We start from the raw sequence: 26011 nt of genomic DNA, 5'->3' as shown, positions 1-26011 counted from the left end.
TTTACCATCTGGAATGTAACTCCAACAAAGAGATTTAGTTAATAAAGCATATTTATTAATTGAGATTTACTAAAAAAACAGTTAGAAATTATGAATATTTGATGACTGTATTAAGCAGAAGCAATTGCTAGATTTTTAAATCCATTCTGTTTTTCTTAATTAAAAAAAAAAAAACACATCTTTTTTTTTATACACTAAAAACCCTGTGAGTATAAACCTCACACCAAATGTGAGAGTTGCCTTTACTCAATTCTTAATTTAAACTCAGTTGCATTCAGAAATGCTCAGGGGCAGTGGTGGCGAGAGACTGCCTAAGAGATCTACTCCTTGTGTTTTAATACAAAAATACTCGAAAAAGTGAAAGAAAGTAATCTGAAGTGGAAATCAGGTTTGATGGGAGGAAAGTCAAACAAGTGAAAAAGAAAGCAGTGGGGGTGATGAGGTTAATGAGCAGCTGAGGACAGGGAGCCCAGCACAGAGCAGAGGAAGTGGAGTCTATGGCATAGGCAGATCCTGAGAAAGGAGAAAGTGAAAACCAAAAGCTAAGAGTAGAAACCTGAGGCAGCTCCAGAGCCTGGAGTGAACAAATAGGATAATGGAGTAAAGGTCAAAATAAAAGCAAAATGTAGACACATTGTAAAACCACCCTTTTATACTCAGCACTGACTAAGGAGAAACTATTAAAAGTCAAGTTGCCTTAATCATTATATAAGTGAGGATCATGGTTTTTCTATTAATTCTTTATTATATGGCCACAAACTTTCATATTTATTTGTCCTTAAATTACATAAAATAGTGAGTGAATAAATTTCCTTAACAAAACCAACCTAGGTTCACAGCAGTCAATAGCCCAAAATTCCACCGTAATCGGAAACTAAAATTATGATACAGGAGCCAATAGACAACTTTAACATTACTACTAAATTCAAAAGACATTGTAATATCTGGTATTGAAAGAACTGTATTTTATTTTATAGAATAATGAGCTAAATAGTGCTGGCCAAAAGGCAATGTGATTCACAAATAATAAAAAAATGGAAATATACTAGGTTAACCAATTTTTCCTGTGTAAATTTTAGTATACTATTAAATATATTGCTTTATATATTGTCTTTTTAAACACAATTCTAAGGGCCATACATGTAAAATTAATTTTTATCCCTAGATATATCTCACAAATTCAATAGTAGGAGTCTGAAAAAAATAGAGTTAATACTGAATTGAATGCATCAAGATAATAATTATTAAATACTTCTGGAGGCTGAAAAGAAACCCTACTTAAGTTTGTCTATACTACTTCCCTGCAGTAATGAATTAATTAATTGAATACTTTTATGTGCTAGGCATTCAACTGGGTTGAATTATTAGAGATAAAAACGTACACAGACAGACATGGTCTTTGCTTTCTTGAAGCTTCTACTCTATTGGAGAAAGAAAAACAAACAAACAAAATCCTCAGGCCAGTACATTCATAATTATAAATTGTGGTAAATGCTATACAGGTGCACTGTAGTGTTAAAGGTAAAGAGAAATTATAACAAAGGGAGCAGATTTTGACTGGAGAGTCAAGGAAGCCTCCAAGAAAATGACTTTTGAGATGTGCTAAGTGGATAGAGGGAAGCTAAATGAAGGGGAAAATATTCAAAGCAGTGGGGACACTGATGGACAACTGTGAGTCAGGAGAGTGCTGGCACATTCAAGGAACTGAAAGAAGGTCAGTGTGGCTGGAATAGAAGCAGAAACAGGGAATGTGGGAAGAGATGAGTTCTGAGAAGCACGTCTATGTCCAACTGTGCAGGACCTTGTGGGATTCAGGATTTTAACCTAATGGGAAACAACTAAAATGTTTTAAAAATAGAAGTCACATGAATAGTTTCGTAAAGAGGCATCTGACTATAATTTGGAGAATGAATGAGAAAGAGTGAGAACAGGGAGATTAACTAGGAGGTGACTAATGATTATGGTTTGGTGACATTGGGGTAGATGGAGAGAAATAGATTTAAACTATAATTTGGAAGTAAAATTGACACTGGTCAGAAATTCCAGAACATTGTTAAATAATAGCAGTTATACCTTTGTCTTATTCTAGATTTTAATGGGAATTTCTTAAAGATGATGGCCTAAGTCTGACATTTCTTAGGAAGTATAAAACGTTTGGAATTCTCTGTATTAGTGAACTAGTCTATGTTTTTCTTTTGGGTCCTAACTTGTTCAAGAATATTTCCTGCCAAGGACCTTATGATTGCCTTGGATTTTGGTATAAAGTATTCTTCTTAAATGATCCACACCCTATCCAGTTACTGTCCTATGGCTGTTGTCCTCTTCACAGCTAGTTCTTGCAAGGGTTTTTCTGCATGCCCTCTTTACTGGTCACCTGTAATTTAACTCTTCAGCAAACTCCAACCTGGCTTCTACTCTCTATTCATCAAAATTATTTTGCTAAAGTTACCAGTGATACAAATAGGAAAACACATTTAACAGATGTTGTTAAATTTCTAACAATGAGGGAATGCTCAAAATATTACATATCTATATAGTGAAATATTATGTAATCATTAAACTAATACTTTAAAAGACTAAAGTTCATAAAATATTATAGCCCTTTATAGTTATTCTCCTCTTATTTCTCTCTCTCTCTCTCTCTCGCTCTCTCTCTCTCTGGACATTTTACTTTTTCTATAACTACTAGCAAGTGATGCAACAACAGAGGGTTAAACATATTTCACATAAATTAGAGTTATTCACGAGCACAGTAAGGAATTAGGAAAATAATACGCAATCTGTAATGACTAGCATTAAGCCTCTGGCTTGGCTGTGGGATTACCATCACTCTTTCCCAATTGCCTGCTACCATGGATAATTGAAAGTTGGCATGGTTACTCCCATACCAATTATCATTGGCCACAGATAAATTGCTATGATTTTTAAAATCATAGTTATTATTTTGCTCCATCTGTTCTCTTTATTTTTTAAGTCAGCTGTCAAAAAGTTTTTCCTAAAAATTGTGGAAGTTTAGTTTACATGTTACTAGGGTAAAGGAAACAATTGTATAACATGCTGATGTTCACTAGAACTCTGCAAGGTGAACCAAGAGAGAATTCACGGGAAGTAAGGTAACATGTTGACAGTTGCTTTAGAGTGATGAAGGGAAAGTGCTATATTTATAATAACAGTATTTAACATTCTTGCATTAGTTTTGAATACTAGGCATAATCACCAAGAAGCTTTAATCATGAAATCCTAAAAACAAATTTCAACTTTGACTTGTTTTTTCCATTTATGTTTGTATCAGTTTTAGTTTAGTTAAAGTTAATAAGTACATGTGACAATGTATAAGTACAAAACCATTCCTTGGTTTAATTATTTGATATATTGTATTTCTTTTTTCCCATTCTAATTAAGATTTTTAAAATAATATTTTCCTATTACATATAAAGTGTTTCTACCATTTCAAATTCAAAATGTTTTGACACAGTCTGCAAGTCCCACTATATAAACCTAACTTTAAGAATTATATTTTAGGCCATGGGAGAAGGAGGAAAATGAAGTAAAGTTGATAAATCTGTTTAACCTTTCTACTCTACTGTTAATTTAAAATAAAATTTTATATCATTTGTGTTAGATTTATTATAAAATGGCCCCTTTTTTCACCCCTCCATATATTTACACCTTTTGCAATGTGTCTATGCAGCTTCTCTCATCAAGAGGTGGAATCTGTTTTCCTACTCCTTGAATCTAGGCTGAGCTTGAGACTGGCTTTCACCAATAGAACATGGTGGTGGTGGAGGTGGGGGCAAGCTAGCTTTGAGCAAGGAGGTTAAAGAGGCTTTTTATGCTTCTGCTTCCTCTTTTTGGATCCCTGCCTTCACCTTGAGGACAAGTCCAGCGTAACTGTTGGAAGATGAGAGATCATCTGGAGTAGAGACATGTTGTCTAGCAGAGGCCAAACTAGCCCAGCCACCCTCAGCCAACCTGGCAACTGAGAAGTGATATACACTCTTCCCCCAGAATCTGCTGGGGTTTGGTTCCAGGACCCCTGCTGATAACAAAGTTCATGGATGCTCAAGTCCCTTATAAAAAAAAGGAAGTAGTATTTGCATATATCCTCCCATATACTTTAAATAATCTCTAGTTTACTTATAATACCTACTACAATGTAAATGCTACGTAAATAGTTGTTAGATTATACTGTTTTTTATTTGTATTATTTGTTATTGTTGTATTATTTTTAATTTTTATTTCTCAATATTTATTTTTGATTCATGGTTGGGTGAATCCACAGATGCATAATTCCTGGATGCACAACCTGCAGATAACACAGGCGAATTGTATGAACGAACTTAGATAAGGTCAACCGAGATAAAAAAAAAATCACTGAGCTAAGCCTAGTGTAAATTTCTAAACCATATAATCACAAGCTAAATAAATGAATGTTTTAAGTCACTAAGTTTTGGGGTGATTTGTTACATATCAGTAGCTAACTACTATATCCTCTTTTTATTTACTTATTCACAAGAAAAATTAGGAATTAACATTACTCAAAGATATATAATAATTCTGTCAAATCAATTTTTGTCAAAATATTAAGATTTTATATTACTTTTATATATTGGCTGTTGAGGATATTAACATTTGTTGAATATCTTTTATTCACCAGCACTCATTTAATTCCTGCAATCATTCTATGAGATAGAAACTAACTTTATTTATAAAAGAGGAAACTATGATAAAGAAAGCTAGGAACATATCCAAGTTTACACAGCTGGCATTACAGAGCTGGACTGGAACACAGAACACAAAGATATGTGAAGCCATTTATTTTATGACATGTCACCATCACTTTCAAAAGAAACATCAAGTCTAGGCTCTTTTTGGGGTGGTACTCCAGAAACTAAGAATGTTGGTTCCCTGTTGAGTGATCTAGATGCTGCCCCAGAATGGGCCTGAATAATTGTTTATGTATATTATATAAACATCCTCATGTGGGTTTTTTCTCACTCAATACCAAATTTTAAGTGGCCCAAAGTCACAACCACTCATTCAAATTCTCATGTTCTATGTGTAATTACCACAACAATTGAATGAGAAATTGACAAAAGTAAAAAGATTTTTCAGTGTAAAAGTCCTGGTTTATTTAAAGCCATAATTGACATTTCTAGTAGCAAATGATCACTATTGATTTTCTGAGTTACTATAATTTCACGATATTTAATGCTAGAAGTCAATATTTTAGAAAGTTGCTGGCAGGCGACATTATTTATTTGTGATACTGGTATAAAAATAGTCTGATTATCCAACTTCTGCTGTTACAAGTTAAATATAAAAGTTAAATCTATCTATCTGAAATAAATGAACAAAATGCTACCAAGTAAATGATCCAACATGCTTATGAGACATATCATGATTGCTGACATATTTTTAATGGTGAAAACAAAAAAGCAACAGAATAACAAGAATGAATTCACTGCTGCTGTTTTTTAATATTCATTTGATAAGAAAACAATATGAATGACTAACCTATGAAATAGGTAAGTGAAGACATTTTCTGTTAAGCATTTTCCATTCCCCCATCACATCTTCAAAAGTAACCACTGAAGGCAAAACGTGGCATAGAAAATTAGTGCTGGCTGGGTGCAGTGGCTCACACCTGTAATCCCAGCACTTTGGGAGGCCAAGGCGGGTGGATCACGAGGTCAGGAGATCGAAAATTAGTGCTAATAAAATAAATACTAATAAAATCAGCATCAAGCCTAAATATATTTTATTTTAGGCTGGCTTACAAAAATTTGAATTATGTCATCTGAAAATTAGCTGATGTTGACAGGTGATAAAAGAAATACAAATGTTTAGATGTATGACTTAATTATAAATAACCCCAGATAGTTTGGGGGTAGTAAAGTATATGTGTACTTTATGCTAGGTTATAATAGACATTTAAATAATTGTATTCATTTGAAAATTACATTTTGTACAGAATTTTATAACAATATAGAGTTAAATAAATCAACTAAGAATAGGGGTCTGTGGAATGCTTTTCCAGTGGATTCTGTCAGGTGAAAAATATTTGCAAGCACTATAAAACCAGAGTAATAAATATTCAAACACAGTTTTCTAATTTAAATACATATCTCATATGGCATTTTGGAATCTAGATTATATTTTGGTAAGAAGAAGACAATAAAAAAATCACAAGTCACTGGAAATTTACAACTAGTTTTCCAACAACAGTTTTAAGAGATGAGTTAAAGCAGGGACCATATGCACTTGTTAGTTTTGTGTCTGCATTTATTGTTATTAGTATAACCCAGAGTGGAAGAAAAGATCAGCAATCAAGACTATCAAAGTAGATAATGCTCAGAAGCCTAAACAAGAGAAAGCAAGAACTTGCTCAACCATGAACTCTCAGAGCTGCAGAATATGCCACATGTTGGATGCTCTCCACCTCTCCTTCAGTCTTACGGTTCACGAAGAAGCGCTCATTTGATTGCTTTTTTCTTTTCATCAAACTTAAGAGGCCCTCAAGAGGCCAGATAACTTTAATTTCCCAAATGGAAAATTTCCACACCAGCAGAAGCATCTTAGATACAGGTAAGAATTTGCCACCATATATGCCCAAGTTAAACATCACTCTTCAGTGAACCAAATTGACTACATTTTAGGCAATAAATCAAGAAAAGTAAGGTATGAGTAGCAGTTGCCACTGGATATTTCTCGCAATCATATGATATTTAACAATAGGTTCTGCAGTTAAGTTTAACTTTGAGAAAATTAGTTCTTAAACTTCAAGTTAGAGCTTGAATGACAACATAAAATAATCATCATTTTAAAAGTAAACTAAATTATATGATTTGAAGCAATTACTTAAAAATATTGAATGGTATAAAATGAGGCAGATATTTACATTTCATTTTCTATTTGCTGCTTCTTTTCATAAATGTAACCAAGTAATATTTCTATCTTCACAAGGACATAAAGTAAAAACCTGGGCTGGGGGTTAAGGAGTGAAGCGCATGTGAATGAATCCTTGCTAAATGGCCTTTTTCTAACGTAATGTAAGAGCTTAGTTCATGCATTTACATTTGGTTACATAACAAGAGTTTGACAAAATCATTGCTGGGAAGGCTGATAGATCCTATGGGGATAACTGTTATCTGAGGATTGAACTCTGTATTTTGCTTGTAGTAGCAGCCTGCACTATAATAATAGTACTGAAGGAATCTAAGGAAAATCCCCAGAAGACCACTCCTATAGAGACAGAGAAGCCAAAATACAGATCTCAGCTGTGGGGAGGGTCCTCTGTCCCTCCTGCCTCATGAGTTATGCTGTTGGAGAGCCCAAGGATCCTTGGGTGATACACACCTAAATTTGCCAGCTAGGGATGGCGAAGTGGGATGGGGTCATTGCTACAGGTCTACATGATAAACCAAAGCATGGTACACCTGCAAATAGCTGTCATCTGAGAGAGTCATGTCAGCACCAGCAATCTTTCTGAGAGAACTAACTACCCCTTAAAATAACTTTCACTTCAGGACTGACTTGACTGAATTGTGTTTGTTCAGGAATGTTGTTACAAGTTTCTATAGATCCAGAAATATGCTTTAAATGAGGTCCTTTATACTTGTTCTAGTGCCACAGGTTTTTCTCAGGACTAAGGACAGAGTGTTCAACTCTTTGAGGAGCTACTTTGTTAGTCTATTGAGTTCGGTTGGCCTGAAGGCTAGTTTTGTAGCCATAATGGGAGAAGCAGATTTCTCCACTTGGTTTCCACTGCATTATAGAAATGTCAGCTGAAAATATCACATGGTAGTTTACCTTTTGCAGTTGATATAATTTTTATATTTTGACCAGTAACTATGTGTTTCTGGAAGATACGACATCTCTGACCAATAACAACATCCTGAATTGTTGTATTTTGCAACTGGTGACTTGTCACTCAGTCAAATCAAACACAGTAAAGGCCACAGTAGGGTAATTAAAGAAGAAAAGTGGGTTTTTAGAAAATGATTATATACTCAGTTTTCCACAAAACCTTAAAGTACAAGGTAGATTGACTTTCTTCAGAAAATAAATCATGTTGTGAGTAATCCAAGACTCTCATGCTGTTGTCACACCAATGCGAGTGTTTCATAGACTTTTCTTGTTTAACTCTAATCTAGAAATAAAGTGAACTACAAGACCTCAATTATTTATCTTATGAAAAAATACATGTGGTTCTGGGTCAGAATACATAGCATGTTGACTTTGAAAAAGCTCAAAAATTTAATGTACAGTAAATAATAAAGCAGAACATCATTTTTATTTGGTTGGTGTCATGTAATTACTTTTGCACCAATCAAAATAATATAAGGGTTATTACATGAATCTTATATCTGACTATAAATCATCTAAATTGGGATTCTCATTCAAGGTACATACTGTCTTTTCTGTTTGATGCTTTATTTTTTTCTAATATATTTCAATCATTCTACAAACATATTTCTACCTTGTAGTGAAATTGACTATTTAAATGCAACAGTTAATTGATATGAGGAACTAGAAGGAAAATCCTTGAAGCCAAATATGGTGAATGGTTTTCTAATGCCTTGTAGCCTGTGAGAATATATTTATTATTGAGCTATACCTACTATATATATAAACTATCAAAACAACTACTAAGACTTTAGTGTATTTGTGACTTTAAATTACAGAGAATATATCTGTTTTCGCTTATTCACTACTTATTCCTACAGGTAAAATCCCACTTAATAAATCAGGAATATGTATAAAGGAAGCATTTATTTAAAGACATGGCCTTCCAATGACTGTTATTCTAAAGGAAAAATGTCCAAGGGATTTCTAAGAAAAGACGTTCACCTTAAAAATAGTCATCATTTAATGAAATGATCTCCAAAAGTATGGTTATTATAAAGCCATTCTTTTTTCTTTCTCAGTTCTGTGAGGAAAAGTAATTATCATGTAGTTTGTAACGTGTAATTTGTCTTATAATTATAATAGATGCTCATTCTCTCTATAAACACTTATTGAAAAAGCAAATAACTGGTCACTGGTAAGAAAGCAAAATACAGGCAATACTGTCTAATTTGAGATTACTCTCTTTTCTAGCTCTCCTGGCCATCCAATTCCATATATACATTTGATGTATACAAGAGTTATTAAACAAAAGAATGGTACTGTTTTTGTTTTATTTAAAAACAAAACTAGATTTTTGAAATGTAAAAGGATTCAAATGATTATCTGAAGGAAAAGTACTTTGAATAGAAAGTTGTAAATTTGTAAAACAATGATTGCTAAAATATTTTCACTATCAAATGACTTTCAGTAATTATTTATTATAATAGAATATTAACATGTAAAATTAACCACTTAGAATTTAGTTTTGTAAGAAGGTTACTTTAAATGACAGCACTTAGATTAGTAGGCTGGCATCTGCCATTGTTCCCTCAAGATCCACTGTCCACCCTTATCCACCTGCTCTGGACTTCGGGAGACTGAGGCTTATAGGCTTCCTCCATCATACTGGCTCTCAATTTGGTTTGGCCAGTGGGGTCCAGTAGGAGAGCTGAAGGCTGGAGGATAGTAGGGTGGAGGTGTTTATTGCCCTGGCTCCCCCTTTATGTGCTTATCTTGGGCTGACTGTCTCCAGCCTTCGCCACACGTTTCTCTGCCTCTGTGTCTGGTAATTATGTGGTGTTTAAGGAGTCTGCTGTAACCTGACCTGGGATACTGCACAATCCCTGTGGTTTTCTTATACCTTGCCCATACTTTTTAAACCATGCTTTTATTAAACTCTTTGAAATTATTCCAGTTTTAGTATGCCATCTCTTTTCTGTGGGATCCTGACTTTTACAGTTAGTTGTTCTAATTTATTCCTTCAGGAAAAAATTCCACCGATAAACCAGGTGTACATATAAACAAAGCATTTATTTAAATAATTGGATACTTAGTGAATGATTTCACAATATAAAAATATAATGCTTTAAAAATGTTTAAATCATTTCCATATCAATCACACAAATTTAACTAGAAATATCTATTAATACCACCCAAATAAGTTTAGAAAGATTTCTGGCAATCATTAATATATTTACTCTACCTTAATTGAAACAAATGTTTTAGTTATGTCTATAAAATTATTAAATTGCTTATAGGGAATGCACAAAACAAGTTAAATATTCTATTTCAAAACATTTTCAGGAACACAATTTATTTTTACAGACGTGAATGTAAAAAGAGATATTTACCTTTTCACCAGTTTCTCCTTTGCTGCCTTCAAAACCTTGCTCTCCCTGTAGAAGAGGAATAAAATGTATATAGTAATAAAAATGATACTTACAATACATGCAATTTTTACAATAAAATGATGTTTCTAACAATTAAAAATCAATAATTATAAATAACCATTTCTAACATGTAAGCTCTAAACCAATATTAAGTCACATAAGATTTAAATATTTCTAAACACTAAAGCAACCATTTTCTAAGTTATAAGCTACAGCTTCACTACTTCCAAGGCAATTTAATCTTGATAAGCCTGAATTTTCTCAAGTATAAAATAAGTATGATAATACTATCTTCCTCAACAGTTTGATTTGAGAATTTGACGCATCCTCATAGTGTCTGGCAAAGACTAAGTTAGCCATTCTTCTTAGTATTACTATTTATTTTACTAGATTCAGTGGAAACAGCCTTCTTAGAAAGCTGACTCCTATGGAATACCATTCTGATGAATATCTCATGATGAATGAGTTCAGGTTTGAACCCAAGGGTTCTGGCTCTACCTTCGACACCAGTGCTATGCTTTTTCCTGTCCACTATCCTGGCTCAGTCACAGAAAGATTGGTGCTTGGAGGGCTGCTGACTCTCAATCAGCATATTTATACTAAAAGGTGTACGTCTCCCTTTCTTCATCTACACCCTCTCTGATCTGACAAGCTTACTTCTCCCTTTAACTGATGTTTCATTCACACACTCAACAAAAGTTCATTGAATCAAGCACTCATGACAACATAGCCAGCAAGTGAATGTTGGGAACGGGTCATGTGCAGCTCTCCACCCTTGGAAGGCCTGGAGCACAAGAAGCATTTAGCAAGCATTTCCTGAGTGCACAGAGACAGGAGATAGAGGGTTTCTGATCTCTAGATTTTTTCTGTAATGTCTCAACAAGTTGACCCTTGGTATATAAAACTTATACTAATTATATGAAAAGGAATGCCAGCTTTTTACTATATAGAAAGGTGCATGCATATATACATACATATTTAGTCTGTGAGTATATTATTTTATATATATACCCACATAATTGCATATATGTATATGATTATATAATTAAATAGCACACATAATGAGATAATATAATTAGATAATTAAGTAATATGTGTGTAAGTGTGTGTGTTACACACATTTAATTAAATAATTATTTTTGCTTCATTTACCCCCTAAAAGTTACCAGGAAAGAATATAGGTCGGTTGTTAAGTATTGCTTTTTACCACTGAATGCATGGTCTATATTTTTTTCTACCATTTTTCCTAAAACATAGACTTTAACTTGATCTGTTAATTCAAGCTGACATTGAAGCTGCTAAACGCCTCCAATACATCAGTCACAATGTCAGCATGATGCAGCCACCACAAACAGCTGCTGGAAAGTCCAAAACTATTTCCCAGCAGATAAATCTGCACATCCCTTGGCTTGCAACTCGACTCGCAGATGCAGCACATGCTGTATCAGTGGGTTTTGTCTAGAGCTGCTGTGAAGAAATTCAGAAGCTTGCCATTTCATTGCTGCCAGTTCAATCTCATTATCTTTACTGGGCCAAGTAAATAAATTCTTGAACACAATCTGTAACTATAAATAAGTGCATATCTTTTTAAATGGTATTTTCAGCTATAGAGAAAAACCTACATGCATAGTAACTTGTGATATGTTGCTGCCAAAACCTGTAAAACATCTCCAGAGCATAGAAATGATATGCTTGGCTTTGGTGGGCATCTAATATTACATCAATAATGCTCTCTCCTGTGGCGGGATTATCTGGATGGTATCACGACAGCTGGCCCCACCTGAAGTGGCTCCCCATCCCTCCAAGAAACTGGAATATAATGGTCTCTGTGTTTTCAGTAATGCTTGTCACAGATAACCATGCTTCTTCCCAGAAGAAGAAAGTAGCCCTTGCACAGTAGAGGGGCACAAAGAAAGTTCCCCTTGGTAAAGAGAAAGATACCAGGCACAGAAAGAGGCAGGTTGGCCCACGCAAAAATCCTTACTTATTAGGAATCCCTTGTTCTGAAAGAAAAATATGTTTGAAGAGATAGTTGTCTACAGCATCTTTGTAATATTTAATATTTTATGTCATTGTAACTATTATGTTTAGTTCTATCTGGGATATACAAAAAAGAAGATAAGCAAGAGGAAACCAAAACCAGTCAAAGGAAGTACAATTTGTTCTATTGTACATTTTAGACTCTGACTAATAAAAGCAGAAACATTTCCAGAGCAGCTATGTACACTTCCACGTTCCCCAGAAAGCACTATCATTTAGTTCTTTGGAGAAGCATCTTACTAAAGCTCTGTGATAAAGCTTCCTCCTAGAATGGTCCCTTCAAGAGGGGATTGCTTCCACGAGTTCTCTTTGAAAAGACATCCATAGCTTTCTAAAAGTCTTTGAGTGAATTCAGCTTAATCAAATAAAATTTCAGAATATTATATGCAAATTTATTTTTACCATGTTAAAATTCTTAACTCAGATGAACAATTCAGCAACTCTTTACCTTTTGACCAGGTAATCCTGGAGCACCATGTAAACCATTTTCACCCTAAAAGAAGTACACAGAATAATGTTTATGATCCATAAAGATATATGAACATAGATGTTTTTGTGGTCTTTAACAAATAGTTCTAGTGTTGTGGGGAAAGGTAGCCCAATGCGGAATATCCATCATGCATAGGGACTTTCCATCTATTCCTTATTTCCCAAATCCAGGACTGTTACCTCAATTTTTAAAATAGGGAAATGGAGGCTCTGAGAGGTTTGGCAACGTGTCAAAGGTCACCCAACTAGTAACTTACCTGAGATTGGGACTGAGGTCCCCTACAGCCTATGTTTTTTCCACATGTTACTTAGTATCTCATTTCATTTTCTCTCTTTGAAACTTCTGGGAATAATATTGAAGTCTGACATTGTGCTTTCTATGGGCCAAGCACTGCTGTTCTGACAACAAAACTATCAGGCAGATAATACTGCCTCAATGACCTTCTTACAGGTCATTGCACAGTAATAGGCAGTAGACTTGGAATTTGAGCCCAAACACTTCAACTCTGCATACCTTGTTGTCTCCCTACACTGTCTTTGGAAAAAGATTTAAATCTGGCTTTAAGTGACTTCTTGCCTAAAATCAGAATTTTTATCACTATATATATTATATATATACGTGTGTGTGTGTGTGTATTCTTATATATGTACAAGCATGTTTTACTTTCTTACCCATATCTGCTGATTGCCATTAGATCAATTTTGAATACATACTCAGTGCCATTTAACATAAAGCAATTACTTGGAATACTTTTTAGTTCTTTCTATTCATCTGGTTTCTGTCTTGGGTAAAAAGACAGATGCCTATCAGTTTCCATTGCTGGAATTCTGGGGTCATCTCTTTGAAAAGTCTGGTTTGTAAACATCACACAGGCTAGAATGAGATACTCCTGGGAGGATGTGTGTATTCTCAATGGAGTTTTAGCAATTTTCCTTCTTATAGGAATTTACTTTGGCTTCTGAGTTTCCAGGTTTAGACAGCTCAAAATACACTAACAATTTCATGGAACTGCTTTATTTCTATCATATATTTACAATGAATTTATAAGATAAGAGTTTTTAAACATTCCCTAGAAAGCAGTTAGTTATCATTTATTTGAATTATTTAAGCAAAGTTCAAAATCTATGAAGAAAAATTCACATCTTTAAACTTTAAAATAGTAATATTCTGTCTAAATCTAAGGAGATTTTCATTATTTCATTAATTAACACATTTTAAAGAAAGTTTTAGCGGTTCTTACCAGAGATGTACAGCTACATACATGCACACATATTATTTTAAAGACTGAGGTTTTTCTTATATTAGATTAAATTATCAAAGTATTCTACAGCATAACGGCTATCATCACAGTATATAGTAAACACTAAAGTAAAACTTTGCTGCTAAATGTAATTAAATGTTAGAGAATCAACAAAATATAATCGACTTATCTATATAATAAATACATTTCTATCATTAAACAAATTGTTATAGTTTGAGACCTCACGCATCACACAACTCCATTAGAAACTTCCAGTATCATTTGATAAAGTGATAGTGAAAACACATTAAGTATTTGGTGCCAGGAAACAGTCTATGGAAATGAAGCTCCTGTTACTCATCACAGAAGTATGTCCACTTGTCCGTAAGGAGCAGATTATTTTCATCAGTTGATCCAATATAATGTTTTATATCATATTACTAGTTACATACGATCACAAGATATGGCATATTATCCATTAAAGTATGCCAATATGGTATACACTGCCAAAAATACTTTTTTGGGAAAAAAAGGTGTGATGGTATCTCCTCTTTATCTTTGCTCACGGCCCACTCGTGTAGCAGGTGCTCTGAGTACTGGCACCCAAAGTCCTACCCTGCCATATGTCAGGTTAGGGTTACACCTAGATGCACTGTTAACTGGGTACCAAAACTCTCTAAAGCTGTGATATTGAGAATATGTCTTTAATGGACACTGGTTTTATGATTGTTGTAATTAAAATACTGTGTTTCCTGTGGCCAGCATTAAATGGTCTCTGCTCTTTCTTGACTGAATGTGTTTTATAAACATAATTCTAGACTCAATGATAACTCAGTGGACATCACTGATTATCTCATAGGAAATGTGTTTATCTAAAACCTAACTTATGTCAACAGAAGAAGTCTTTCTTTATGCTCCCTCTGACAACCAGGTTTAAAGTTCTAGGCGCCACAAGCACTTTGAGGGCAAATTTAATTCTATTCATAAAATAAATATCCTCCTAAAATTACTGGAAGGTATACATTAGTTTTCTTTTCTGAACTCCCGCTGTCTCTCCTTCCTCAAAATTTCAGTCCAAGGAAGAAATAAGATGCTTCTTCTTTGGCTTCCAATCAATACTTCAGTTCATTATTGAAAGAAAATCACAATAAATGATTCCCATAGAAACGATAACTTTCAAAACCTATTTCTGAGGAATGTTTTTTTCATTATAGGGTTTTCTATGAAAGGACTTGTATTCCTTTTCAGGTACAAATTCAAACTACAGGAAGACAAGTTAATAAATATGTGTAATATAAAGCAGGCGAAATCTAACGTTGCTGCTGATAGTACCATTGCCTGGGTTATTACTATGATATGTAGCTTGTCTTTAACTTCACAGGACAATCAAAAAGTACCCTTTCCAAAATTCAAAATAACCTCTTGGAGAAGTTTTTAGGACAAAGTTAGGTGAAGTTTAGGGTCAGCTGGTTGCTTTCTGAAAAACTGATCACAGGATTTAATTTTACCTCCTTGTAATCACTGCATATTTTTCAATAAGTAAACACAGCTAGTCATAAACTATAAATTATTATTAGTTTTCTTGATTCTTTTGACATTGGAAGCAATGTATTTCTTATTGTGTGGGAAATATATATTGTCTAGAGGACATTTGATGAAAAAGAAAAAAAAATCACATTCCCTAGGGCTATAGTTTGCAAACCTAGTACTAATGAGACCAAGCAAATAAAGATAAAGCAAGCAGGTAAATAAAAAATTTGCAAATAACTAGCCTTTGACTAGTTTTGTGATTATTTTTTTTAACAGTTAGGCATTTAGCCTTTGATTAAAATGTCTGAGATCCTATTATAATATTTCTGTATTGAAAAAATTGACCCATCATTTTACTTAGAGCATAGTTTTCTAGGAGCATAACCCTCTATATGAATTTAATGTCCACTTGATATATATCAATACTTCCCCTTTAAGTAGTTCATATTTATTAAAAGAAAATTTACTTAAGTTGAATATTGCATGAAATAACTAGAAGAAATATCAGAAGTGGAATGCCAGGATTCTAGAACTAAAACCAATAAAACAGGCAGAAAAAAGTAAATCTGATTTTGATTTTGTGTATTACTAAGGTGACTTCTACATTACTGACTATAGTCCTGCTTTATTCAGCCATAATCTTTAGAAATTGAAATATTTTATGGTTCTTAAACTGTTGGCAGTCCATTAAATGTTTCAGGAAATTTTTAAAAACCTATATATTTTTATTTTTTTCAGATATCCAGTTTAAGTCCTTTTATTTCAAGGGGAGAAGTTTTTCCTTCTATATTTTGGGACTTCATTCTAAGAAATAAATTACCAAGTTAAAAAATATGTACATAGCATAGAGTTTAAAATCTCAAACTTTTTGAATGATTTATATTTGTTGAATCTTTAATGCAGTTAATGCATGGGAATATTTTAATCACATTAATGCTCAGAATAAGGCCAATTTATAACTTTAATCTTAAATGAATGAGATCCTATTATTATTTATTCTTATGAGTCAATACATGTCTTGATCATAGTGATGTATGTATGGGTGGCTAGTGGTAGCTAACTCAACATCTACTCTCTTAAAATCTACTATCCTGAGTGTGTATATATATGTGTGTACATAGGTATATACAGGTGCATATGCCTAGAAAACAAGCAGGATGGGCATTCTTAAATATAAAGGCAAATATAAATTCATGCATTTATGTATAACAACTCCACCAAAGAATCTGATAAGGCACCGATTCTATTTAAAGCTTAAAGTCAAGTACTTTTGCTGCTTAATTTGCATTGTGGAGAGCAAAGAAAAAAAAAGTCACTGTGTGGTTACTGAATAAACGCTTTCTGAACCCAAATTAACCTTCCCCATATTTTGTCCATCAGTCTTATTTCTTCTGTCTGCAATTACACAGAAAAAATAAATGTTATAGGTCTTATACATGACATCCCTTGTGCCACTATCAAGTCTTCTATTCAGTAAACCACTCATTTTTCAAATGATAGTTTGGAGTCTCTTAATACTATGGTCCCTGTTCTCTGGGCACACACTGGTCAGTCATGCCTTTTAAAATGTGGCACTCAGAACTCAGCACATCATTCCAGAAATGGTCTTATTCACATGGAATAGAGAACAGGACCATCTCTTTCTCTTCTCTCACTTTCTCTCTCTCTCTCTCTCTCTCTGTCTCTCTCTCTCTCACACACACACACACACACACACACGCACGCACACACACTTTGTTCTGGAAACTATACAGTTTTGTACTTCTATTAATACAACTTGCTTTTGTTAAAAACTAAATTGCTTACATATGCTACATTTGTAATCAACTACAACCCTTAAGTTTTCCTGTCAAAGGGATGTTATTTTACAATCCTTTTTCAAATTAATTAAATACAAGTTGTACTAAGAGTTGTTCAAATAAAAAACAAAAAGAAAACCCAAGTGATTTTGAAATGTCTTGGAGAGGTAAAAGTTTCTTCCTATACATAGCAAAGCTAGGGAATTAAGCTTTAGTCAATGTTGTAGAACCCACTACAAAATCTGGGCTCCTATGTAACTGTGATGATTTTCTCAAAGTGTCAGCACAAGTGTTTGGGCTTTTCACTGTATTGTGAGACTAACTGTAAGACAGTTTTTTTAAAAAATTTGAAACTTCATAAAAATACTACAGAAATACTTATTTAATGTGAATCATCTACTGAAATATCTGAAGTATAGGGATTGACATCTGAATAGAGGATTCTAACAAGTGAAAGATGATTTAAGACATAAAGAGAAGGACAGTGTCATCAGTCAGCTCTTAATTGAGGACAATGAGATAGCAGTAACTGCAAACTATTTCCTGCCTGGAGTATTCCTCGTGATGAGTACTTTATATGTCTAGTCCATATCAGTTACTTCTACTGGAACTTAAATGCATGGAAGCCATTGGTTACTTATGTCTAGCTCTGAAGTAAATGGTTATGAAGATATGGAGAATGAACACACCCTAACAATGTTGTAAGAAAGTTAGGAGATCTTCAAATCTAGTTTGGATAAAAAGAAAGCAATATAACTTAAATATTTGTGTTTGAGAGAGAGGGAAGAGCATATTTTCTCCATGAGAAAATGGCAAGCAAATTCTGGAGATGCACACACTTCTATTATATTTAATTCTAGGAAGCAATACCTGTAAACTTTGTTGTGCAAAGAAGAAATTCCCTTGTTTCCCTAAATTATGCTTCTGTAGAACGTATGAAGGACTTTCACGAGAGTGTTGCTGGCATTGGGGGCCTTTCCCAATCTTTTCTCAGCAAAGTTTTCTAACAGTTATTCTCTATTTCTCTTACCTATTTCTGGCTTGGGGCTAAGTCCTTGAATTCTGAACAACTCAACAAACACTTACCCAGAATCAGCCAGGTACCATATGCTGGGTCAGTTGCTGGGATTAGAGATGAGACAGACCCCAAGTCCTTCTACTCCAGGAGCTCACATTTTAGCAGGGTGTATAGACACACACTATATTAGTGATATAAATAAAGTGCTATGTGAGTAGAGTGGATAAGCTGTAATTTTGCCTGGTGACCCAGCAGAATTTATGGAAAAATTGCATGTGTTTTGAGTTTAATAATCTGAAAATGCAGTGATGGAGATAGAAAAGAAAGACACCAATCATCTGTGATCGTCTGCTCAAATCTTCCAGTCTTCCCTAACAGATTCATTCAATACCTTACACTGACTTTGGCAGTCCCTGATGTGTCTGACTAAAAGCTCTTTTAGATAGAGCCACTCTAAGGAAACTCTAATATCTAAAATCATAGATGTCTTTATAAAATACCAGTTATATCTTTAAATCCACTGTTCAGTATCTCAGCAACCTACACCAAGAATAAAATAATTAGCCACTAAACTATGCAGAGAAACAGAGAGTGTGTGAGCTTTCTTATGGCAATATTTAATATTTATGTGCTGGAAGCTGGTAGTACATTAAACCAAATAGGAACATTAGCAGACTAGGTTCTTGAAATCTGGCTGTTTAACAAATAAAAGTCCAAGTGCCTGGGTGCCAGATACACGGCATGTGTTGAGCTTGTCATCCATCTGTTGTGTTCCCTGCCAACTGCTCTACTTGGGGTGTGAGTGGAAGGCATTAGAAGGGAATAAGAAACCATTAAGAAATAAAATCAACTGCAGAGTGAACGAGTTTCTTTTTCTTTTTCCGGTCCTTCTATTACCATTGTCCTTCTTATGTTTCTGCTTATTTTAGTGCTGTATTGTATCAATATATGTCTATAGATAAGACAGTTAAATGACAATTATTCCATGTAAAAGCAACAATTTTTCACTGATAATTCAAGTTTTATTCTCGTACCTTTAACAAGTGAAGCCAACAAGTAGGCTTACAAAACTGTTTTCTTTGTGGTCATTTTTTCTATGCATACTATTTATGATTAAAAGTTCCATCCTGTGTGTAGATTTGACTATACCTTCACTCATTAGAGAATTTTCCAAATTACACAGATATACAGGTGATTCTCTGCTTAAGACGTATTTTTCTCTAAAGTAGAGATCACTCTTGTTTTATAAAGCTTAACAATTTCATAGGAAGGAAGTATTCCATTGTCAGAATAAAGCGAATTTGTCTTTTTTTCCTCCTCATTTAATGGTCTCAATTTCTATAATAAATTGTCACATACCATTAGGCATTTTAAATTATGTTTTAAACTTAGGAAGTCTAAAATTAAGCTTAATTCTGAATGTCCACAGAAAAATTAGGTGAGGCTAGAAATATAGAGAGGAAGCCAAACGGCTTAAAAATTCTCTAGCTTTTATACTACATGCATATAAGTTTCTGAGTCTCTGAAGCATTAATGCTACATCTGGACCAGCACTGTTAGAAAGTTCATTATCATTCACAACAATGACTGGCCTTGTCTGCACTTACATAAACTGTAACAGCATCTGCCTTTATTTTCTGAAGCTGCAGTCTTCTCATAAAATGTCTTTTTAGGGAAAATCAAGTTTCAAAGATCATAGTCATTTCATTTTCCAGCAGAAAAGAAATACAAAGACTGTTAGGGAACAATGGATCTGCTCATTCAGTCTCGTCTCACTGCAGTGATGGAGGGCTTCAGAGTTTATGGTGAAAAGTCCCATCATACAAAGCATATCCTCATATAATGACGATAGTTAGTCCAGCTATTTTTAAGACACGCAGCTTGGCCACTCTCTCATCATGTTATCAGATGTACTTCTTAAGTGCCTTAATGCATACAGCTTTTTTTACTTCCAGAAGGTTGATTTATTTTATATTTTTATAAAGTCATGGTACTAAGTTAAACATTTTTGGTTTTGATAAATACATTTTATATATATATATATATATATATATATATATATATATTTGGTGGTGGAGAATGTAAAGAAAAAAATTTCTACATTAGGTGTTGCATTAAGGTTAATCTGGAGAGTGGCCATGATTGAGCTGCCTGGACGTGGGCATGAAGGGTAGATTAAGAATCTCCAGAGAGTCAAGCATGGAAAGTTTGAAAACACACTTAAAATGTCATCTGTACTTGGAAACCAAGCAAATTTTTTTTCCATAATACTTATTTTAGAAGGTAAAGCTAAACAAAACCCTCTCATTCGGTGAAAAACCATATGCATAATTTTTTTTTAATACTTTAAATTCTAGGGTACATGTGCTCAACGTGCAGGTTTGTTACATACGTATGTATGTGCCGTGTTGGTGTGCTGCATGCATTAACTCGTCATTTACATTAGGTATATCTCCTAATGCTATCCCTCCTCCCATCCCCACAATAGGACCTGGTGTGTGATGATCCCCTTCCTGTGTCCAAGTGATCTCATTGTTCAATTCCCACCTATGAGTGAGAATATGCGGTATTTGGTTTTCTGTTCTTGCGATAGTTTGTTGAGAATGATGGTTTCCAGCTGCATCCATGTCCCTACAAAGGACACAAACTCATCCTTTTTTATGGCTGCATAGTATTCCATGGTGTATATGTGCCACATTTTCTTAATCCAGTCTGTCACTGATGGACATTTGGGTTGATTCCAAGTCTTTGCCATTGTGAATTGCATAATGATTCTTAATAGGTGAATGCAATCTTATGAAGGTGGGAGAATCAGAATCTCTAGGGTCAGATACAGTTTAAAAGGGGTTCATGGATTTAAAGGGAAGAGACACAGACAGCCCTCCTTGGAGCAGAATGTCCAAAGCAAACTGTAGTTCACTAAATTCGTAGGCAAACAAATTTAAGATCTAATTCAGACCTGCTTGTGTAGATGAAATCTGAGTATTTGAGGAGCTATCCAGATGAGGTAATATGGCAAAGGGGCAAGAGCTATGGATTTCCATGGATAGAGGTTCAAATCCTGACTTTACTGTTTTTTTTTTTTTCCTCTCTGTCTCTAGATCTGTTTCCTAATCTGTGAAATAGTGACAATAAATCTTACCTCACAGGGGTGTTGTAAGGATTGGATGAAATAATGTGAAGAAGGCTCCTGATAGCATTTAGCATATAACACTTACTGAGTAAATGGCTGCTATTATTACTATTGTAAAAGTTTATATTCTTGTACATATTTATATTAAGTGAGGAATTCATTGGTTTTCTAACATCTAGTTTGTTTTAAGAGGTCAAGGTTACATAAGATATATGACTTTAACATTTTCCTATAAATATATTTTGAATAAATAATATAAATTCAATAAGTTTGCTTCTTGGCCTTTTGGCTAAGATGAAGTGTATAAATTCCTTCAAATAAGTTCTAATTTGGTCCCACAGTAAGGCTAGAATAATAGAATCATCAAACTGTTTATTGTTAAAATTATATCTGTTGTTTACCAAAAATTTATATACCAGGTGCTGACCCTTTTATGAATAATCTTGTTTAATCCTTAAGATAAAGCTAGAAGTAGATGTAATATAATTCCATTTTATAAAAGAGAAAACTGACATGTAGAGAGACCAAGTGTCATGCTCGAAATTAGAGAGTAAGATTTCTCTAATAAATTGAGCTGGGCAGGCGCCTGTAGTCCCAGCTACTCGGGAGGCTGAGGCAGGAGAATGGCGTAAACCCAGGAGGTGGAGCTTGCAGTGAGCTGAGATCCGGCCACTGCACTCCAGCCTGGGCGACAGAGCGAGACTCCGTCTCAAAAAAAAAAAAAAAAAAAAAAAAAAAAAAAAAAAAAAATTGAGCTGGAATTCAAATCCAGGCAGTCTAACTCTGAGTATTTAACATTAGCATGGTAAAGTAATGATAGTTACGATTTACTTCATACTTATTCCATGGGGAGAAAAATTGACTTTTACTAAGTTTTCCTATTAAGCATTTTAGGGCAAATTTAAAGTAATTTAGTAGATAGAAGATGGGTTTTAGCATAAATTAGGCTCTATGTTCAATTTTTATTGTCACATTATTAGGATAAGATTATTGGACAATAATTATTCCTATTTAGGAAAAACTCTCCACTTCTTGAGAAATATATGTTATGTTTACATACATAAGTGAAGTATGAAATGAGGCAATTTTTTGTTTGAAGTATTCAGGTAATGAAAACAAACATGGTTTGAGTGTAATATTTGGGGGCAAAGTGGGCAAAATTTGCCCATAGTGTTCAAATCTTCATCTCATTTTCCTACTTCACACTATGAGGATGGAAGGTGTGAACATATGTGTTCATGTGTGTGTGTGTGTGTATGGCTGCATGCATGTGATCTTATGCTTAGAGTCATTCACTTCTCTTGGAAATAGAACCATCCAGTTTACTCATTGTGATTGACAGAGGCTTCTGTCCATCCAAGTTTACCAGAAGTCGTCAGCTACCTAATAATACTGCTACACAGAATTGATTTTCTTAAATGAACTCGTAACAGAACACTTACCAAATCTCTTAGGCAAAATCATAGCTGTTCTTAATAAATGTAAAGGGGACAGTTATTTTTCTGCAACGTTTAACAGTAAGACTTTATTAGATTACAGCTAATATTAGATTAAGAATGCCTACTACAAGTCTGTACAGGGTGATAAGTATTACAATTACAAAAGAACATAACTAAATGCTATACTTCATCCTCAGGGTCCTCATGACTCCATATTCCATAAATACATTTTGCAAAATTGTGTTTTTTAGTGTACTATTTTTCTCCTTGGTCTCAGAGGAAAAATGCCACCACAGTCTACTAATACATTGTTCAGAGTCTTGACTTAAAAAAATTTATTGCTACTACCTAGCTAAATTTCAAAGTGTAGGTTTATTTTAGAATAATGTGATTTATATGCAAATCACTTAATTTATTGCAGTATGACATTGATGTAAGTGTAAAGTATAGTTAATGTACAAATTAATACTTCGTACTGCTCAGAATATGCTTCACTCCATTAATATGAATCAGCTGCCTAGCTTCAATACTAACGTTAGAAAAAAACTTCACTTTGAGAATATTAGACCTGAGATATATGTTCTATGGTATTGTACATATGTTTTTGCTCCAAGTGAGACAGTTAAACAACTCATCTTAGTTATTTATTTTTAAACAGTACTCTTAAGTACTCCAAATTTTATGTAACACAAAACAAAACAAAGAATTATAACTGCTGACAAGCAGAGTCCAAGTTAAGGGGATGCTGGATAAGTTACTCTGGAAGATGCACATATTTCACATTGAGGCAAATGTGGAATACAAAGCCCTGAGGTGACCCACATGTTAAGAACTGATCATTTTTCTTTGGAAATTTACTTAGAAAAATCTGACAAACTATTTTTCTTGTAAAATAACAGAAATATTTCACCCCAAACATAAACCTCATGAGTATGATTTTAAAATTTTGAAATTTAAATTTTTTTTTACAGTTTATTAACCCACTGTTAGATAATGTTAGTAACTTTCTTGTTTTCATTTTGTATACATTCATTAGAATTATTTTAAATCAGTGGTAACCTGTGGATTATAGAAGTGAGAAAAACACTCTTGAGGCGGCATTTGTTTCACTCAAGAGTGTCACACCCCTTTAACAGCTACATGAAGTGACAAGTTAGAAGCCTAGCTGGCACTACCAGGGACTGAAACCTTGGGAAGAGAAAATGGTCAAAGACTCCATGCTTCTGTAGGTATTGGAAAGATATTAACCACTAAGTAGGGTCTCTGATGATGCGTGCATCCGGGAACCAAGAGCAAAATGTAATCTGCCACCATATTTAGCACAACTGGAAGTTACGTGAATTCTCTAATTGTCTATGAGACCCCTTAAGAGCAACTCAAGTAAATTAGACCCAGAAGAAAACTGCCTGAGGAAATATGAGAGAGTATTTGCAAGGACAAGTTTGCCGTGGTTTTAGAACACCATAAAAACAGCTGCTTCTTTCTGATATTAGCTTCTTAAGTTATCTGGGAACAGTGTCTTCACACAGACATACTTATTAATTGATATTGCAAAACCCTCTCCGTCACCATTTTGACCAAATGGGCACCAAGGGCTAAGGATCTCGGTTTTCAGACTGACTTCGTCTAACTAGATTGTCAGTATATTCCTTTATATTCACTAAAGTTTTACTTTAAATGAAATATAAGATGAATCACTACACAAGATTCTTTATACTAAAGTGGACTTCTGGGACAAGAAAAAAAACTTTAGTTCTGAGTAGTGCCTGTCTCTGCAATACTGACTTGCTCCAGTTCCTTCACGTTGCCCCAAATGTCCTCTCTTTTCTAAGAAACTCTCTTTTTTCCAGAGAATTTCTCAGCTTGCATAATTAACTTTCTAGACTTATTTTCTTACTATCATGGCCCTGGATTGCAATTCGTTTGATCAACTTTTGACAGGATTGATTCTACTGAATGCTTCATCTAGTCCTTACATTGTCAGTCTGTGGACATCACCTTTTCAGGAGTTGAGAACCTGTTCCATAGCCAATCAGTAGCAGTTTGCACCTGGTTGTCATACATGAGGATCCAAGGGATGTCATTTTGGAGTGTTAAAATTAATGCTATTTTATACCAATCTTGATAAATTCTGTTTTAAAGTAATCAAAGGGAATGCTATCCTGCTATGCCATAATTTATTATGAAAATGTATATGAGTCTCACGTTACATCCCACAATAAAGTCAAGCAATCTGTTTTATAGTTCAAGCACTTCAGTGATTCTGCATGTGTTTTAAAAAAGACTCCCGTGTTCAGAATAATTCAAAAACTCCTAATGATCTGAAATCTAAACAATCAGATTATTGTGATGCACTTTAGAGACTGGTAGAATAAGGGCACAAGGCAAATTTGGATTGGAGCATCTCTTTAGGTGATCAAATAATATCCTCTAGAGAAAATATATTTTTAAACAATTAGACCTTTGAAGAAGTATTTAAAGAAGCTTTTATTTATGATGAAGAATCGTCAATTAATGCCATCAGTAAGCTTAAACAAGAAGATAGCAGCCCAAATAAACATCAACTTGCAGCAAGGTATTAATTTGCAATAGAGTTTGTTGGACTTTGCTGAGTCCAACAGTTATATTCCTATAGAAGTCAAGAATTTGCATATCAGACTGAATAATTTATGAAAGGAAAAAGTAGCATCAATGAAGCAGTCAGATACCAGAGACACATTTAAGAAGGTCTCAAAAAATATCTGTCTGACAACCTCTGAACCTCCTACCGCTTTAGCTTCAGTTATTCCTGTGCCCACTTTAGGTGAATAAAACCTCAATGGTCATGGCCTTCTAGATAATGAGACACAATGAACTCACTTGATAATCAGTGCAGCTAGAATGCTACAAAAACTTCTACTAAGCTTATTTTCATAAAGAAGAGAATTTTCTTGGCATCAACATCTGAGAACTTTAAAAATTTAGCAAAGTTATTAATATTAATATAGGATTATATATATAATCCTATATATAGTGAAAACACGTGAAAACATGCCAAGGTGA

General features: G+C 34.0%; 1 protein-coding gene across 1 annotated transcript in view; it reads right to left on the bottom strand.

Moving 5' to 3' along the window:
* Positions 1–26011, bottom strand: part of COL19A1 (collagen type XIX alpha 1 chain) — a 330775-nt gene that overhangs the window by 227899 nt on the left and 76865 nt on the right. The window contains exons 10-11 of the mRNA XM_025382187.1: positions 12769–12813; positions 10242–10286 (exon numbers count right to left, since the gene is read on the bottom strand). Coding sequence (XP_025237972.1) covers positions 10242–10286; positions 12769–12813 — 90 coding nt within the window. The remainder of the gene's footprint in view (positions 1–10241; positions 10287–12768; positions 12814–26011) is intronic.

The sequence above is a fragment of the Theropithecus gelada genome, chromosome 4, assembly GCF_003255815.1.
Source record: "Theropithecus gelada isolate Dixy chromosome 4, Tgel_1.0, whole genome shotgun sequence".
Taxonomy (NCBI): Eukaryota; Metazoa; Chordata; class Mammalia; order Primates; family Cercopithecidae; genus Theropithecus; species Theropithecus gelada.
Note: the sequence above shows the minus strand (reverse complement) of the source record. Positions and strands in the feature narration are given on the sequence as shown.